The 20,643-nt window shown below is 35.5% G+C and overlaps 2 protein-coding genes across 3 annotated transcripts in view; both read right to left on the bottom strand.

Moving 5' to 3' along the window:
* LOC145669186 (uncharacterized) overlaps positions 1-20,643 on the bottom strand; it is a 446,794-nt gene that overhangs the window by 324,378 nt on the left and 101,773 nt on the right. The window lies entirely within an intron of this gene.
* Positions 5,108-20,643, bottom strand: part of LOC145669057 (uncharacterized) — a 39,790-nt gene continuing 24,254 nt past the window's right edge. The window contains exon 2 of the mRNA XM_081737417.1: positions 5,108-5,473. Within this exon, the coding sequence (XP_081593543.1) occupies positions 5,108-5,473 (366 nt within the window). The remainder of the gene's footprint in view (positions 5,474-20,643) is intronic.

The raw sequence follows: 20,643 nt of genomic DNA, 5'->3' as shown, positions 1-20,643 counted from the left end.
TATCTTTCCAGCGCTGAGGCTGTATGAGACATGGGATTACAGTTTAAGTTGGAATACGAATTATCGTAATATTCTGAAAGCCTTCTCACCTGGTATCGAACCTGGGACCAAATGCACGAAAGATGCACTAGCTACTAATAGACCAGTGGAGAGGGCCTCGATAATTATAAGCGACTTAAGCGGAAGGTAGAAAATTCATACTTCATGGTTTAAACCACGTTAAAACAAGTAAATCCTACTTCCACATCCAATTGAATAATTACTTTCTTTTTAAATTTGCTCTGAAACGACCAATTGCACCCGGATGTAAAAGGAATTTTGCATTGAATTTAGCACTTTATACAGTTTGCTACGTTCATATTCTCTTACGTTCAGTTTGCTATGTTCTTCATGGATTAGAGTGGTGCCTCAGTGGTAGAGTGTACAACTCTAGTGCATGGGGTTCTGGGTTCGATCCCAGCTCCCACCAAGTGAACCTTGCGGTGGACAAACATCGTGGGTTTTCTCGAGGTTCTCCTACTTTCTTCATTCCACCATTTCATTCATTTCTCATAATCACTGTCTCCTTTAGCCTAACCGGCACAACCGTGGGACGTAAAACTCAAAGATTTCATTTCATTTTTTTATGTATTAAAAAGCTATTTGAAAAATAATGTCAAATGAAAATATTAATTATCCTTCCCTCACACGCTTATGGTTACAGAAATAAATAATTAACAGCAATCTAAGTGCTTAAAATAAATCTGAATTCGTTAGCAATAAGTGGGCTCTGGAGTTGCAAACGAGACAAGACGACAAAGAATTATTGTGCTGAGACACTACTTTTCCAGTAGAAAGATAAACTTTCTGAGACGAGGCATTACTTTCGAGACGAGGTAACCTAAACTTTTCTCTCGTAGGCAATCGTATTAGTCCCTAATATGTGTCGCCTTTTGGTGCGAGCGGTCCCGGGTTCGATTCCCAGTGGGAACACTCGGTCGTAACATTCTAAAAAGCTTTTCCAGAACAGCTATCCTGAGTGAGGTTTTCCTCATTCACACCAGGCAAATGCCGGGATGCTACCTAACATACAGGTCCCAGGCCACTTCATTCTTCATTCCTTCCCTTCCTCGGATAGTGTGATCGCCGAGGGATGCCATCTCTCATACGTGACGTTCTAACATGACCATAGATGCCGAAAGCCCAGAAATCTAAGTCCTAAATTCTAAATTAAACATTTATCAACTAACTGAAGATATTTCAATTTACTTAAGAGCAAAGAAGGTAATTAGGGATTTAGGATTGAGATTTCTGGGCTTTCGGCATCTATGGTAATTTAGCCCCCCGTCCCTCGGCGAGCACACTATCCGTGGAAAGGGAAGGAAGAAAGGATTGGAGAAAGAAGGAAGCGGTCTGGGACTTGTAAGTTAGGTACCACCCTGGCATTTGCCTGGTGTGAATGGGGAAAACCCAGGAAAACCTCGTTCGGGGTGGTTGGCCTGAAAAAGCGTTTCACAATTTTTCGACCGAGTACCAGCACTTGGAATCGAACCCGGGATCGCTCGCACCGAAGACGAGAGCGTTAGCGACTACGCTACGCGGGGCCCAGAAAAAGACAATTAGTATAATATAAGCAAGTGAGTTTCCAGTGCTTCTTGACATAATTACTACTAGCGCCCAAAATTTATAGTGGGCTTTTGGGTAACTATGCATATTACGTGCAATAAAACACCTGACCGAAAAGGTAAATGTCTATAGTATAAGCAAGCAGAAAAAACGAACCTTCTTGATTATATCAAACGGTGCTATCTTTGCGAATTATTTATTATTTGATTACGTCAAAATGGTTTGCTGGGAACAGTGTTACAAAAGTTCAGAATTTATCGTTTAAGCTGTTTGTATTGTGCAAATATTTGATTACTTGTAAATATAAATCAGTAAATATAGTAGTGAGAGTTATGCAATGTCCTCTTAGGGTACAGCGGGTTAATTCGAATAGGCGGGGAATTTGGATAATGTTAAGCATTTTGCTAGCTGGAGTGGAAATGCGGCTCGCCATGTTAGTGAACCTGTGGTGGATTTGTAGATGGTGGTTTGCAGAAATCACTCTCAGAAATACAAACTATTGCTGCGGTTATGAAAGCGAGCTGCAAGATAAGTATGAATATGTCTACTTTTAGGTCGTTATAATTTTCAACGTTGTTTCCTTAAGCTTTCCTTATTACTAATATGATAAAATGAAACCAATCTGGATCATAATCGTATCAGTAGCATATGGGGCATTGATATACTGTACGCTGGCGTCAACTAGTGAGCAGTTTTCATACCACGTTGTGAATGGCATATTTGTCGACTGCGGGGCAATTTGAATACCAGTGAAATTAGAACTATAGGCCTACTATTTTATATTTATTTGTCAAAAGCCAGAGCTTCTGGTATTAACAAGGAAACTGCGAATTCTTATTTTGACTTAATGGGAAAATGAATGAACGAGTATGATTTCCATAAACTATCCTAACCGTATTCATAATATGGACGAAAGTAGACTCCTTCTAAATAACAGACCCCTAAAATTCTTGCAGAAAAGGATAGAAAAGAGGTGATAAGTTTAACATCTGTTGAGCGCGGGGAAAATGTAACGGTGATAGCATGCTGCGATGCCAGAGGGTCTTTTATACCTTCTGTAGTAATATTAAAAGGCGTATGTCAAAATCCGGACTTTAAAACCCAAAATCTCACTCATAACTTTTGTCCTTAGAGTTCTGCCAAAGTCATGACACCTACCTCCACACACAACACACGTATTACAACCACTCGATCGCTCTGTTTTTAAGGCCCTTAAAGCCAATTACCACCAAGAGGCAACTATCTGGATTTACCAAAACTCGAGCTCAGTGATTAGTAAATCTCAGTTCTGCATTTTGTTTACTGAAGCCTGGAAGCGGACAGCTTCTGTTGGACTGGCAGTTAATGGGTTTTCATGTACCGGTAGACTACATGCCCCTTCAGTCCACAAGATATTGAAGAATTTCGATTCGCCCCCTTTGAAAACGTATGGCCTTGTTACAAATTTTGAGGAGCAGTCTTTCCGGGAAGAAGATCTTAACAGCGCGCCTTCTTTTTCCGGTCATGGCTCTCAAAACTTTGTCCCAACGAAGCTTATAGATGAACCCATACAATAAGTGCTTCCCAGCCCAGAAAAAGTTTGTGTGTAGAAGAGACGTCGTGTCACAGGAAAATCATGCCACTCAACTTCTCAAAATATTCGGGTAATGAGAAAAACAACTCCGAGGAAAGACGCAAGCATCGGGTACAACAAAATCCAAGGACCTACAAGAAAGAAGAGTGCTAATACAGAACCTGCCAAGAAAAAAAAAAAAAAAAAACAAATGAAAGCTCGAAATAAACTGATATCCTCTACCCCTTCCAGTGACGAAGATGTAGGTCTAAGTCTAAAGATGGCTGCAGGCAATGAAAGTCAAACATGAAATTGTTGTTTTTGCCTTCTTAATTACTATTCAGAAAGTTCTGCTAGAAAGGGAGACTGGATTCGTTGCCAGCGTTGTAAGACATGGTTTCACGAAGTCTGGTCGGTCAGAAGATCGAGAACAGTTGTCGTTGTTAAATACGAAAGATGGAATATGAATTAATTATTACGGCTCTTTGCCTTAGACAATGTTCCTAACAATTTTTTTAGTGTAGGCCAACATTCAAAAAGATAGCTACAGGTAACGCATATTTACAATTTATGTACTTCTTTCCATTCAAAATTAGCATATTTCAACTACCGTAGAATTTGCAATCTAACTATTAAATAGTTTATACATTATTTCTATAAGAGTGTGGACTTTGTGGTGGACAAACACCGTGTTCATGGGTTTTCTCGGGGTTCTCCCGTTTCCTCCCACTTTCTTCATTCCGCCATTTTCACTCATCTCTCATCATCACCGTTTCCTTTAGTATAGCAGGCATAACCGTGGGACGTAAAACTTATAGATTTCATTTCATTTGATTTTTTATTTCTAAGACTTGCTTATTTTGTTGGTTATTCATGTTACCCCACTCGTTATTCAAATTGCCCCTCGCATTTACGTTTTTCGAAATTTAAGCGGGGAAATTGAATACCCAAATTTCACAATGATGTATCTCAGATACTATCTTAAGAAAAATTGTTAAGTAATAGTAAGGTTCAAAGTTTTTGTTCACAATTTTATATTTGAATACCAATTACAGTTTCTGAGATATATGAGAAAATGTACGAAATTATTCAAATTACCCCGCTGTACCCTATGTGGAATTAGACTGGTTGTTATCGACGGAAGCAGATCTAGCCAATATGATGATGTATTTGAACGACCCAATTAGTAAAGATTATGGTAAGCTCAAATGTCTAATTTTTCATAGAAATGGAAAAAGGCTATTAATATAGTTAGTTTCAAGCAAAGACTGAAACATTTGAACTTTGGCCGCCTTATGCAGAGTCGTTTTGACGTATGATTAGCGTCATACTAAAGGCCTGGCCACTGCAGGAAACATATGTTAGTCGAACTCTTTAGTATGGCACTAATCACTTGTCATAACGACTCTGCATACTGCCCTTGAAGTATAACTGCTTCTGCTTAAACTTCTAAAAACCTTATGCTGAATCGTTTTGACGTATGCTTAACATCATACTAAAGGCCTGACTACTGCAGGAAATATATGTTAGTAGAACTATTTAGTATGACGCTAATCATAAGTCAAAACGACTCTGAATAAGGGCTTTCGTGTTTTGAACAGCGTTTGGCTTGATTCTACTTTGAACTCTTGTTGGCTTTTGGTTGCACTATGTTTCTGTTGACTTTTCCAAAGAATTATATTAAAATTGAATAACTAAAAGTTATTTTAATGTTTAATTTAAACGAACAAATTATTCATATTATTATTACGTAGAAGTCATAAATCACTGGTTGAACTCATAAACTGTGTTTTATGTGTCTCGGACTTTGCACAAGGTACGTTACAGCCGAAAATAGGAGGAGGAGGAGTCAAATGGAAAACACGAAATATTAATTAATAGTTTTTAATTTATATACAAATTAATGTTCATTCTAGTTGTAATACTATAAATACATTAGTATATTGTATGTTAATATCCTCCGTAACTACCACTAAATCCTCCTATAGAGGCATGGTTTCCAAACGCTTGAACTGCTGGCTGTGAAATTCCGCAGTAAGGATAATTGGGACATTGTTGAATAGAGACACCAGCTGGAACGCGTGCAGGTGAACCAACAGATGCACCATAACCAGCGGCAAGTTGTCCAGCGTAGTTACCATAGCCTCCTCCGAGTCCCAAACTTCCTAAAGCACCTGCTGTGTTTCCGAAAGCCTGGACTGCTGGTTGACCAATGGCACAGTAAGGATAGTTAGGGCACTGTTGAGGAGAGACACCAGCTGGAAATCTTGCAGGGGAAATGGCATAGGCACAAAACAAGAAAGCAGCGAAGATCACCTGAAAAGAAGTACTAAGTGAAATAATTTTGTTTTAAATAACAGATTCAGTATTAGATAATTAAATAGGTGTGCGTATGCTTTGTTTCTTAAAACTCAGTTTTGATAAGCTACAGGTGCTAAAATTTACCGAAAACAATGAATGCTAAAATATAATTTCCAAAATTTTGTTCGTTACTGCCAAGGTGATATGAGGGTACTGGTCCCACGAGACCAATACAATTTCTCTTACCTTTGGCTTGATTATTGTTAGTTATTACATTTTTGTGGTGATAATTTGTTTCTCCCGAAAATGTACCAATGGGAGCCGAGCTCGATATGTGATGCTCATGGCCTCTTACAGTAATTTGTGACAATGAACATCATATATGATGCTCAAGAACCTGGATAAGTTAGTAATTTGTGATATCATACAAAAGCATGGTCTATGGTGCTTATGGTCCCACAGAGAAATGAAGTGAGCACAACATATGATGCTCATGGCAGTCATCCTGTTAAAACATCGACACAACAACAGTTAAACAATAATGATGCAGTCCAAGGGTATAGAAAGATAAAAGTCACACTTAAAAAACAGAAATAAAACTAATAAAATGGAATTTACTTAAGATTTTGAGTTTGAGTTTATGAGAACGTTTCATAAATGATTGGTGAAAGAAATATTTCCGTCATTGTTTCGCCTTCAGTGAGCCGATATGAAATCGGTGAGAGCTAATGCTGTCATCTGTGCAATGTTTAAGGGTGTGTGACGTAATGAAGCAGATAGAAGAAAGATAATTCATGTGATGTACACATTTAAAGAAAATGACTGACGCAAAATAATCAGAGTTGGTTAACGAGAATTCATACGACATTTAAATATAGGCAATAGACTTAAGAGTGTGGCAGAATGGAATTTGGATAATAAATGTATTCTACAAGAATTAAGTTTAGAATCACTCGTCTAATATTGTACATTACACATTTCTTTACTATCCAATCTATGAAACTTTACCCAGTTAGGCTTTTTCTTCATGATAAAACTATTCTTTTATTTATTTTAAATGAATTATTACTGTATATTGATATATCAAACAAACAAAATCTTTACAATCGTTTATGAGAAAATGGTGGAAACACGTGTAAAACACCCAATTGTATCTGTACATTCCAAAGATACTTAAGAGTAGAGATGCAAGGGCTCGAAAAATAAAACCGGCTTTTTTGAAAAAAAAACGGTTTTTTCTGCTTCGCTTTTTTGCTTGGGAAATTTTGGGCTTTTTTTTTTTTTTTCAAAATTCTGCTTTAAATTGATAAATCAGAATTTGTTTCGCTTCTCTATAACATAAAAAGTCATTTAATTAGTGGTTGATGCTGATAATAATATAAAACCTGGAAAATAAACTGTGAATTTCGAAAAGATATTTCAAACAATTTTTCTTCAACATATTTACATTATGAATTTCACAGGATTAACCAATGTATATAATAAGAATTGTTTAACCTCCTATGTACAAAAGTAAGCAGAGTTGGCAAGAACCATAGTTGTTTTTGAAAATGCCAAAAACCCGTTTTGGGGGGGATGTTTAAACCAGGCTTTTTTGGTTTAATCCAGGCTTTTTTTTATTTAGATTTTTTCCTTTATGTATTTATATTACATATTCACAGAAATAAGTTTGTTTCGCCTTGGTGTTATTATGCAACAGCAGGGTTATGTCGGAAGAACTCCCATAAGCTTGAAGAAGTCCGGTCAGTAAATTTTCTTAAATTGAGAATCTCCCGGCCTAGCCATCGGGAAAATCCCGTCATTACATGAAATGTAAGACACTAACGGGAAAATCTGCTTTGCATGTAAAATTTAAAGGTCAACGTATTATAATCAGTACGCTAAAACTAAGGTATTAAATTACAAATTTAGTACGTAGATATCATTGAAAGTCATATCCAAGCTAATATTGGAAGCTACGTAGACAATCGATAAATTTTGCCAATTTTTATCAATATATTTAAGGAATTTTGGCTTTATAAAACAACAGGCATTTAGGCATGCAGATATATACAATTTGGTTTCGTTTCGCATGTTTAGGCTTAACATCCTTACGAAATACCGAGGTTATCAAGGAGAAGACTTTCGCTTAAACTGACATCCGAACCGTTACTTGGTTTACGCATGAAAGAAGGGTTGTGGTTCGACCGAGAATTGAACATGGGACACTTTGATTAAAAGGTGAAAGGGAAATACAACTATTGCAGGTGGTTTGATAACTGGAAACGTCACCATGAAGTTCACACGATTTGCATTTTTATTCTTTTTATTTATTTTTTTTTTGGGGGGTTTAAACCAGTTATTAAAAAAAAGTTGGTGTAAACCAGCCAACCCTAAAAGTAAACACTTCTTTTTAAAGAATACACAAATAACTAGCAAAATAGTATGTAGTATTTTTACTTCAAAATATTCCATACCCTCTTTTTGAAACAAAATAAAATTAAAATAAAACATAAGAGAAATACTTAGATTTATATGATACACTTAAAGGCTGCACATCTAGAGCTTTTGGTTCTGTATATTCTTGAAATTCTACAGTTAAGTTTTATAGAACCACCATCACAGTTTACCCAATCCTCAAGTTTTCTGAATTTTTAACAAGAGGGATTCAACATATCATTACGGAACCCCCCCCCCAAAAAAAAAAGACTACGGAATATATTTAAGTTAAGCTAAATACAACTGCACAACAAACATGACTGAGTGATTAGCTTTTGCGCTTCTATCGGGAAGTCCGGGATTCAACCAGCATTCGACCATTCTGACAAAGCTTTTCTTCATTCCATCTGTGAATGTAGAAATAGTGCGTGTACTGTGAGTTGGCCGACTTCCTTTCTTATTGTTTTTAAATCGTTATTATTACTAATTACCAGCAGTGACGGTTTTGCGAAGGTTAGGGGGGCGGTCTTTCGGATTGAAGCCCGTTCCCCAAAGTTACGGAATGTCTGCAACAAACGAAATATCTATTAGTTATGCCTTTACTCATAAACTTTAAGCTCCCGTCAAATAAAAATTACGAATGTTTAAAAAAACTAAACATTAGTAAGAAACCCTTCCCAAAATACTTTTCTAAATCCGCCACTGATTCTCAGTATAAAATGATTTTTCAAGTTGTATCCTGAAGATTATTGATAAACATATAAACGAAACGAAATATTAGTTATGCCTGTACTCATAAACTTCAAGCACTTCCCAAATAAAATTAGGACTTTTTAGGAAACGAAACAATCAGAAAAAACGATCCTAAAGTACTTTTCTAAATCCGCTACTGATTATTTGTATAAATTGGTATTCAAGGTTGTGTCCGGAAAATTATTGCTAAATGCTATATTGCTAAATCACTTCACAGCTACAGTATAACAGAAATGTGGAAGTACGGCTTGACGGATATATTGAAAAACGTACGCTTTGACGGATAAATAGAAAAACGGGCAAGTTTAACATTTGCGCTAGAAGCTAGAGTACTAAAAGCTCTTAGAAATGAAACACGGATGACAAACTAAAATGATCTAGAGAAGAAAAACATGTCGATAACTCAAAAGTTAAATAGAATCTAAAATTGCCCTCAAATACTACATTCTTCATGTTAGCTTTAATTCGTAAAACATGTGCTCCATCCATCTTGATGGTGAATTACAGAGCTAAATATGGCATTCAGGTCATGGAATTCTTATCTATTTATAGAATAAACTATAAGAAAGCTATTTAGATAGAAAAATCATGAAACTGAAAAAAGCCAAAATTTCCAAAATTCTCGTTTTTTTCCCCCAAAAGCCGGCTTTTTATGTGAAAAAAAAACCATCGATTCAAAAAAGACGGCTTTTTTGCATAGCGACATACCAGTTAAAATTACATAGCTAAATTACCAGTAAAAATTAGTAAGAAGTCATCGTGATTTTGTTAACATATCATTATTATATATATTTTTTTCCTATTCATGTTAATGAAGTTAGTCAATCATATATATTGTCCTTGCTACTTTAAATGATTAGTTTCTTTTGTTTTTTTGTTTTTGCACAAAAAGAAACAAGAAATAAAGTATGTATAGATTGAAATGTAGGGAGGAGGTTATTAGATGGTTTTAGCTTCAAGAAGTGTTTTAAGAAAGTTTATCACTACCTGCCATCTAGCGGAACGTTTGAATATTCTATTTTGAACTATAATCCATTTGGTCTAGATGAGCGGTACGTAAATTATTTTAAAGTTGGTTATTGGTTTGGATCTTAAGTGTCTTGTTTGACACTGAGGCCATATGAGACATGGGTCTACTCTACAGCTTAACATGCTATCCGAATAACATGAGTTCCCACCGGGATTCGAACCAGAGTTTCGTGGACTGAGTTATTCTAAGAAATATTAAATTGACATATGTATATTTTTTCATTTCAATAATAGTAAGATTAATGGAAAGAACCGAGTAACTTGAGTTAATTGTTTATGCAAACTAAAATTCCACGCAGTTCGCGACTATTCTGAAAGTTTCTACGAAGCCACGAGTACACATATTTTTCTACCCAATTTAACTATTTTATCTACTAGAAATCCATACTGGGCCATTTTAGAATTGTGACTGAACATATAGTGTCACCAAAAATATGTGTGCACGTATACATACGTTACATCAGACTGTAGCCAGAACAAAACGACATTTGGAAGATAATGTTTGAAGAGGCTAACTAGGGATGCGCACGAGACAAGATTTGTGGCTGTCTCGACTCGAAAATGTGCCGTAAAAGTGATGTCTCGACTCGAAAAATGTATATTTCTCTATTGGAAGAGCCGTGTCTCGACTCGAATTTTGTCAGGAAAATCCTGTCTCGACTCGTGTCGTGCGCATCCCTAGGGCTAACTTGAGTTAACACTACATTCATACATATATATCAATAAACAACTGAGGGGCCAGGGTGACTCAGCGGCAGAACTTTCACCTCTGGTGCATGGGGTCTTTGGTTCGATCCCAGCTCACGCCAAGTGAGCTTTGTGATAGACAAACACTGTGTGCGTGGGTTTTCTCAGGGTTCTCCAGTTCTCTCCCTCTTTTTTCATTCCAACTTGTCATTCAGTTCTCATCATCACCTTTACCCTAGCCGGCATAACCTTGGGACGTAATACTTAAAGATTTCATTTCGTTTTTCATGAACAACTGAAGGAAACTGAACGAAGGTAGTCCCAGGAGGGCTGAGCCCCTGTGTCCATCCCCTAGTTATGGGACTTCCTTACAAATACTTTTGCAATAGCTTCAGAATGACTCAGCACCACCATTTGATATTTTGCTGGAGGGTGGAAGACTCCGATATCAGTAGGAATTAACGTTTTTCAATATTACATTATACTATTACCCCTAAGAGATAAGAGGGAAATATATCCTTTGTAGACTTTTTAATGTGAAATGATTTATGCACAGGGTTGTTATTCAAATATTTATTTAGGGACACATGGTGCCTCAGTGTTATAGCGCTTACCTCTGATGCATGAGATCTCTGGTTCGATCCCAGGCAAAGTAAATTCGTGGTGAACAACATTCTGTCCGTGGGTTTTCTCGAGGTATTTCTGTTTTATCCCACATTCTAATTCCATCATTCTGGGGCCGTGGTGGCTGAGTGGTAGAGCCTTCACCTCTGGTGTATGAATTCCCAGATTCAAACCCTGCTCCCGCCAAGTGAATTTTGTGATGGACAAACACCGTGTGCGTGGGTCTCCTCGGGGTTCTCCCATTTTATCCATTCCACTATTTCATTCATTTTTCATCATCATCATCTCTTTTAGCCTATCCATCATAACTTTGGGACGTAAAACTCAAAGATTTCATTTTAATTCTTCTACCGTCATTCTCTTGCCTTAATCATCCGTCTCCCTTAGCATAAAGGGCATCGCGGAGACGTTAAACGGGAAGTTTTTTTTCAAATATTTATTTCCGAAATAGAAACAAAATTGCTGGATCGTTTGAGTAACAATTATTTTGAAAACACCTTTAATTAAATAACTCCTTCTCAATTTTCGTACAAAAATGACAAAATTTATGTTATAAGATTGTTAATGAAAAATTCATTTCTTAACATTCTAAACATTCATGTCTAAACAAAATTCTTAAAGCAGTTTTTGACAAAACCTTTTTTTTTTTCAATTTTCACTCCAGTAGATTACTTTTACTTTGAGGGGATAGGAAGAAAATCCGAAAAGTTCTCGTGAATGTTATAGAACCCAGGGCTCTGAAATTTGGCCCGGATATTGATATGCGCTTTGTTATCACAGCTTCGTATCATGACAATTTTGAATTATAAAACAATCTTCAAATGCTCTCCGAATAACATGAGTTCCCACACTCCTGGGTCGCCACCACGTAGATATTAACGTGGACAAATCAACGAATCTGACTGTGTAACATCCGATCAGGAGAATCAGGTAAGTGTTGAGGAAGTATGAGCAACTACAACGGAATAAAGATCACATTGCACGGGACATGTGACTTTGTATTTTCTATGTATGACAAACGATATTGACAAATTAAAATATTAATTTAAAGAATTGAAATTCCATATATGTACCGTGTTATGCAAAAGTGAACTAAGCGCCAAATTTTGAAAATCCACGTAAATGCGACGATTGGTTCCTGATAAGCATTAGAACGTTTTGCACAATCGAAAAAAGAGTAAAATCAACATCTTTCCAAAAAAAAGAAACATAATTTCACTTTTGATTACGGCTACACTAATGCTGGACATCAACCTTTAAACGTAAGTTTCTCAAAAGTATGAAAGTGGCGCTTAGTTCGTTTTCGCAGGACACGGTACATATGTCATTCGGATTGTAACCAGTTATCACTGCAATAATGTAGATCAAATAGATACATACATATGATGTTATTTAAAAAAAAATCTCATAAATTTATTCATTGCATACGTAATGACGAAGTTTTATGGTATTTGTTATTATTAACTAACTCCAAAATATTTCTTTGTTGCTAACGAAACCTTACCAGTAGAATATGGTTATGAACATTATCGGGTAGAATTCCTGTTAACATAGCTGTTTGACGGAATACCGAGAGAATATTATATTCATTCTTCCATTTACGAAAATTATGCATCTTACTGCCAATAATAATCAGCAATCTACAAACTACACATCATGAATAGGTTATATTATTTGAGCACCCCAATTCGTCAAGTTTACTTCAACTACGTATTCAATTCATTATCATATTACATCAATATACATATATCTGAAGCATAAATATATTTTCATTAAATTCATAGCAATCCATTTCTTTAAGAGACATAACTTAGGATGATGCTTCCATATTCTGATTACAGGATTGAAATTCAGTACAGAATATGCTTCGCTGATGTCGATAACTAAGAAATATAGTAAAAGGGATGCTATTTTGGCAACTAACCGTCGAATATATACATTCATACTGATAAGGTGATAGCATATAAATTTCGTGTTTATATATAATTCTAAGTTGTACAGTAATTTTGACATTACATGTTGGTTAGATCATATAAAGGCTTCGAATCATTGTGTAGTGTAGAACGAACCTATTAGCTGTACATATTAATTTCTTGCATTTTCAACCTTCAAAATCTAATATCTATCTTTTTCTAATATTTTTATAATAGAATAAACTAAATTTTGTCAACTCTGTGATATTTTCTCCTGTTACTACCAAACATCTGGAGGATGGACTTATTCGCTATTTTTAGTTATGAAGTTAATTTGTTCTATACACACACACACAAATTACTAGTTGCATTTTCCATCATTGTTACTGTCATTATCCTTATTATTTATTTTGTAAAGTATATGTAGCCACCAGCAAGTAATATGTACTTTACATATGCAAATTGACAATGTTATATTTAAATGCAATCAAATATAACCGGTAGTTGTGGCAAAAAAATAAAGATGTAAAAGATTATATTCCATTATATGCTATATATATATATATATATATATATCTTTGTAATGTTGTCGATGATTTCTTTGTAACTCGCTTAAGTTTACTAGTTTTCCAAATGTTATCAGATTATCTTAATTAAAATTACACAAACAGTTATTTTTAAAATCAATTTGGTTCACAATCTATATATATATCAAGGATCTTATAAAATAGAGGATCTGCTCTTACAATAAAATCTTGAAGCCATACGTCACAGTTTCCCCACCCCTACTCTGCCCACTCCGCCCAATAGGATCGCAATGTTTTGAGCCAACAATCATGGCGGAAACAAAAGTAGTCAATCAGACGATGGTAGAAACGACAGTAGCCAATCAGACGTGCCGATGCTCGGTTGCTTTTTGGCTTCACCGATTTAATAGGATGAAGATACATATGGGCAGATCCTCTATTTATAACATCCTTGATGTATATTCTAATAATTTCTTTTCTTTTTTAAATTGGATATTTCTTCTTCTTCTTGTAATAATGTAATATAAATTTCCATTTGTTCGTTTTTCATTTTGTTTTGCTGCTTTCATCAGTGTAAAAGTTTTAGGATTTGCTAGATTTACCTATTGTGTTTTAAGCTTAGACTAAAAACATTGTGGACAGAATATTTGTAAAATTTTGTATTATGAAGAGTTTTACTGCAATATGCAACAATTAATTATATTATATAATATAATAATAAATTAAAATTGTTATTTAAATTTCCTTTAAGTTGGAAGTTGATATAAAATATAATAATCCGGTACAGATGAAGAATACAATAGCCAGTTAAGGGCGTTGGCACTCTACTTAGAATTACTAAAGAACGCAATTTATCGAAATGATCTGAGTATATAACATTATAACAATATATTTAATAGTAGTAATGATTAATTTTATGTTGATATAATCAATATGCGCTTATATAATTAATTAATAATTAATTAAATTTTTCCAATTTAGTGCAATAATTAATAAAAATTTCGTTCTGAAACTTGAATATGTTATTCCCTGATTATTATTGATTAGAATGAAATGGTATTAAATTTCTCTTGAAGCTTGATTTGTTTTTAATTACCTTAAGAACTAGATATTGGAATGAAAAAATGCAACTAAACTGCACACCACAGCGCAAATCCGTTTTTTGATTACTTATATTTGTCGAAAGAGGCCAGCGATCTTCAACATTTATATATCGTTCTAAACACTGAAATGTCTACTTCCTCTCGATATTATACTTCATCATATATTACCAACGTACTTTATGTATTTCTAGAATAAATGTGCAAAGTGTTAACATTTTAAAAGGAACATCTGTACGCTAGCGCCACTCGAATTTTCGACGGGATGTTCTACAACTACAAGGTCCTACTATCACCTATTTCGCAGTGTAGCTAACGAGTTGAAGGTGTTACCAATCAGGCGTGAGCTGATATACTGCAAATACATAATGGCTCGTAAACGACCTTTATCAAAAACCAGAAAACGAAATAAGCGCTCAAAATCTGCTCGAGCCGCCGCTAAACGTCGCAAAACTGAAATTGTTGTTTCTGTTGATGTTTCTTCTCCAGATTATTATATATATATATATATATATATATATATATATATATATATATATATATATATATATATAAGCTTCGTGTTACTGGAATGTGTTAGTAGATAACTCTTTATATTCGTTTTACTTATTATTTAATGTATATTTACATTATTTTTGTCTCTGGTTTTTAATTATGTTTTGTTTTCGTTGTTTAGCATCTGTTCTCAGTACCTACCAGTTTCTATATACAATCTGTAATATATTGACTCACTATTTAGACTGGGACGGAATATTGTACTACATTTAATACTCTCTCACTGCGAACCAAATAAGGGTACCAGTGTACTATAAGTTATTTCAATAAATTAGAGTGCTAAGAACAGTGGCTCGCAAGGATACCCGTGAACCGTAAGCCATACCAGGGAGGTCTATCTTCGAAATCTTGGTTTACGTAGGTATAATATTTGTCAATTAGGATCGGACAGTAAGCAAGATATAAATAATGTTGACGATTAAATAATATAATAATATTCACATGTGAGAATCATTTTCGTTCTGAAATATTCCATGGTACGTATAAAATTTGTGCGTGTCATTTTGTTTGATCTTTAGCACAATATAATGATAATTTAATGTTAATGGACTAGAGATTATGTGGAATTAATTATGAAGATGATACATATCATGACAAAGAGTGATGTATACGAATATGATGTTGATTAAAGAGAAGAAGTACGATTATAATTACATGTCACTTGGTCCTCAAACATATTTGTCAAATAAAATATTTACTTTTGTAAAACTGAGATAGGCAGCTTCAGAACTGCGTAAACTGACGAGCAACTAGTTATATAATGCAGTATAACTATATGGATATTGTTCATGGGTGGACAACTTCACACTATCCCTCCTCTCTCTAATTTATTTCTAGTATAAAAGAATTCTTTCGAAAATAATAATTTTAGCATCTAACCTAAACTAACGATTTGAGGAGAAAAATCTCAAAATCGGACCTGTAAGTGTGAAGTTGTCCCGCCCCTTATTACATTAGTTTGAATAATAATAATAATAATAATAATAATAATAATAATAATAATAATAATAATAATAATAATAATAATAATAATAATAATAATAATAAGTCTCATCTATCAGTAATGAGTACATCCTGGGCAAGCAGATGAACCAAGAATTTCTCTGCTTTGCACATCACGTGACTGACTAGCTTCGGGTTAGAATTCCAAGAATTGAGAAGCAAGCAAGCAAACGAGGGAATCTGATAAGACCTTTTTTTTTTCATTTGTGTTGCACAGAAGGTTTTCACATTGGAATTGACATGTCATTTCTACTCCCCCTCCTGCCGGACTGGTTTTCCTCATTCTTGTTCCGCCAAAATTGTTTCTAAGTATTGACTCAGCCGCGGGTCGCTTTCTTTTTCAAGGCATGGTAAAAATGCCAGAGTCACTACGAGAAGTAGTGCATTTCATATATTGTAGCTACAAATGAGTGTATTCTCCATGTTAGCATGCGTCTCTACCCTCTTATCTGGTTTATAGTTTTAGTCGTCTTGATCCACCATTTTTTTTTCAACGTCGACCAAGTGTTCACATCGGGAATCATATTCGCAAGCCCCCTCATCGTAGGCTATGACTTGAATGATTTTTTTTTCTAAAATTTATTTACATGTTGTACTATAGCAAGCAATTTATGCAGCTATTTAATTTACTTGGGTACTTTCTAGCGGAAAAAAGTTGTGTAGAAATCAAGGATGTAGCTAGGGGCAGCACGGGGTCCAAATCTTGACTTGCCTTCCAAATATGCTATTTATACTACTAGTTTAGTATATATGCTCCCCACCCAAATCAGAACTCTGGCTACGTTCCTGGTAGAAACTAAAAAAATGTAATTGCTGAGCATTTTGAACGTCCGAAAACGTGATTCGAAAAAAAAAATTGACGCGCAATTATCAGCTCTGATGATAATTGCATCACAAAAGTGGTATGATAGAAGAAAAAATTCATTTCTCAGTGAGATCCGACTTTTCCAACTTCTGAAATGTGGAATTTGCTATTTATTTTTCTATAGGAGAATTTTTTTCATTTGCTCAGAATTTTCTGGGAGGGGTGTGTATGAACCCATAGACCCCCTTTCATCTGCACGTCTCTATGTATATCACGTAGCTATCATTGTATCACAATGATGCCTCTATGCTATGCATAAGAAATTGAAGTTCTTTAGAACGGCTGTGTCCGTCCGTCTGTCTATCTGTCTGTCTGTCAACAGGTATCACAGCAAAAACGGTAAGAGCTATCGAGAAGCGGTCGTTCCAGCATCCTAAGAATAGATTCCATCTCCTTCAGAAACCTCCTACTTACCAGAAGTGGTAGAAATCGGCAATTTGCGGTTTTAACTCATAACTCATAAAACGGTACCGTAACAGCTATCGACAAACGGTTTTCGGAAATTGATTCAGGGTCTCAAGGAAGCAAACCACTTCCACTTCTGCATTTCTACTAGAACCGAAAGTGGTACATATTCACTATTACTTCCGGTTTCAGTTTATTGTCATACAATTAAAGCGGTAAAATCTATCGACAAGTGGTTTTCGGGAATCGATTCAGCATCCCATGAACAGATTCCATCTCCTTCAACAACCTCCTACTTAAACCGGAAGTGGTCGATTTTTACCACTTCCTGTTTCAACAGTAATAGTCATAACCCAGAAACGATAATAGCTAGCGTCAAACGGTTCTCAGAAATCGATTCAAGGTGTGAAGGAAACAAAACACTTCGACTTATGTATTTCCACTAAAACCGGAAGTGGTAGAAACTCACTACTACTTCCGGTTTCAATATTGATTTTCATTGACAAAACTGTAAGAGTTATCGACAAGCAGTTTTCAGAAATCGATTCAGCATCCTAAGAATGTGTCCCATCTCCTTCACCAATCTTAAGTTAAACCGGAAGCTATACAAATCGGCCACTTCCGGTTTCAACAGTATTTGTCATAACTCAAAAACGGTAAGAGGTATCGACAAGAGGTTTCTGAGAATCGATTCATCGTTCCAAGAATAGGTACAATCTCCTTCAACAATCTTCTATTTAAACCGGAAGTGGTAGAAATCAACTACCTTCGGTCTCTACTATTTCCAGTTTTACTATGTAATTTGTATAGTTTGGAAGTCTACCGTAGTTTCACACTGTGGAACGATACTCACTTGTTTCTTCTTTGATTCTGAAACTTTCATATTTGATACTGAGCGTGGAAATGTGACACGAAATGGCGTCCCAAGCGGCTATCGAATTGTTAACTTGGAACATTTTCTTCAATGGGCATTAACACTTCAAGATAACTATAGAAGAATATGCACTGGCGGTAAATTGGACTTTATAAAAGAACGGCGACTAGGACTTGTTAGTTATTTGTACTTCAAATGTCGAGCATGCAACCGGGAAGTTAGCCATTCTACTGAGAAATTGGACTCAAAAACGAAAGTGTCAACTGTTAATACGTCACCAGTTTGGGCCATGGTATCTATTGGAAGTGGTTACTCTCACCTAGAAGAATTCCTCAACATTTTAGATATTCCATTCATGAGCAAGACTATGTTCACTAACATTGAAGGGAAACTTGAATCCGTAAATATAGCTTTTTTTTTTGTTGTTGTTGTTGTTCTATATTTATCCAGACACATGCACACAAACCAATCAGACACCATCATATTGTGCGTGTGCGTTTAAAATTAGATGTATTGTATATATTAACCTATGGCGAGTGACAAAATCTACTATCTCATTTTGATAAAGTATCTGTAAATAAAATGAGTTCATGTGGTTAAAATAAATAATGTACTACAAGTGTCACTAGTGTGAAAAAATTCGTAGTATTTTGACGAAAACAGGAAAAAGATCTTCAATGTTGATGAAGGGATTAATGATTTGGGGAAAACCAAATTGTAGCCTAACGTTCACTCGCTACTATACTGAAAGTGATGAATAAATCTTAGTTTTTCCTTTCCGCCCGAGTCGAGCGGCAAGTTTAGTTCTCTGCCTCGCTGAAGTTGTTCCAATCAGGTGACTAATAAACAGCGGTACAACCCAAACCTTTTCTCATCTCTCTCCCTCTTTCTTTTTTTTCTTTCTTTTCATTCTGCGAATTCCTGGAAAGGGTAGTTGTCACTTGTCAGCTTACCATTTCCGCAAAATAACATAGTACAGATGTCAGTTTGTGATCTTTGGGAAAGATTATAGAAAAAATATTGGAATCAATCTAGGACAAATTTGCCCTTTGAAAGCGAGGTCAAAACCCTTTCAGAAATAATTGAAAGATAATTACATGAATAATTTTTGAGGGAAATATGATCAAGTGAAATGGTATGTGGATAAAATTCCTAGGTCCTGTTTTTTAAAAAATCACTTTCGTTCTTTGTTGCCTGTCCACATGGCCACTTCTATACTATCTAGATCTATAACTTTTTTAAAATTTTTCACTCACATATGTCTGGTGACAATACAATATTTTATAAATTACCGTATACTCATGTGTAATATCTGCATCTCCCTTTTCCTGGAAGTGCAGAAGGAAGAAAATATAGATCCATGTAATGTTCACACTTTGCATTTCCTAATTTTAGTTTTTTTTTCTAATAAATGAATTTCGCAAGGCGCCTGAACGCTGTGGGATTCTACCTAGGTATCATGTGCATAAGTACACCCGTATAAGATCAAATTCGTGTGAAATATCTTGTGCAAACTTTCATTGTGAGTTCGAAAAGAAAAGAACCAAGTTTGATAAAGCTGGGTAACGGCTAATGCAACATTTTATGTTCTTGTAACTAAATGATGTTGGCTTATTTTAAAATTGAGCATGATTTAGTAGTAAATTTATTTTGCATTATACAAATTTGTTAAATTACGTAATACCTGTGAAAACCTTGTTGACCAGGCCCGCAACCAGCCACTGAAGTTTGGGGGACATAAATATGCTAGGGGGGCAATCGTAACAATTCTAGGTCTCTGTATCAATATCATACGGATGCATTGTGGTTTGAGGGGCTAAAAAAAATTAGAAAGGAACCAGGCCCCCTAACCCTCGCCGTAGTTGCGGGCCTGTTGACGACTATGTAAGTAGATTCCTCAATACTTTATTTCGCAAAATAAACATTACTTTATTTCGCAAAAAAAATTCTTCACTACGTTATATAAAATTTGGATAACTGGACGGGTCAGTGTGCGAATTGAATATTTTTCCCAGGGCAGATGAATTTCACTTATATACGCACCCAGCCATCACACACGTAAGAGAGGGGAAAAGTTATTCCTGTCTGGGATGAAAATTTTCTCTTGCAGGGGGATAAAGATTTCTCAGAGGAGAAATCCCTGGCATCCCCTCGTGAATTAGCACACTAGGACGGGCCTCCCCCAAGTTATAAGGAAATCGACGCAAAAGGCTGTAAGATGACATTTTTCATGCCTTTTCTTTCCATATGACATATTTTTGACTCGAGACGACAGTGTAAGTCTCGATCAGGGACGGATCCAGGACAGATTCCTTAGGGATAGGCCAGCGGTGAGTTGTAACACTGCTACTTAGGGTTACTTTAGTGTTATTATGTACAGACTTGAACTTTTGCAGCACTGGTGCTTGTGCCATTGGGGGTGGCGAGCGACCC

Source organism: Thermobia domestica, chromosome 13 (assembly GCF_964235325.1).
Source record: "Thermobia domestica chromosome 13, izTheDome1.hap1.1, whole genome shotgun sequence".
Taxonomy (NCBI): domain Eukaryota; kingdom Metazoa; phylum Arthropoda; class Insecta; order Zygentoma; family Lepismatidae; genus Thermobia; species Thermobia domestica.
This window is presented reverse-complemented; position numbering and strand designations above follow the sequence as displayed.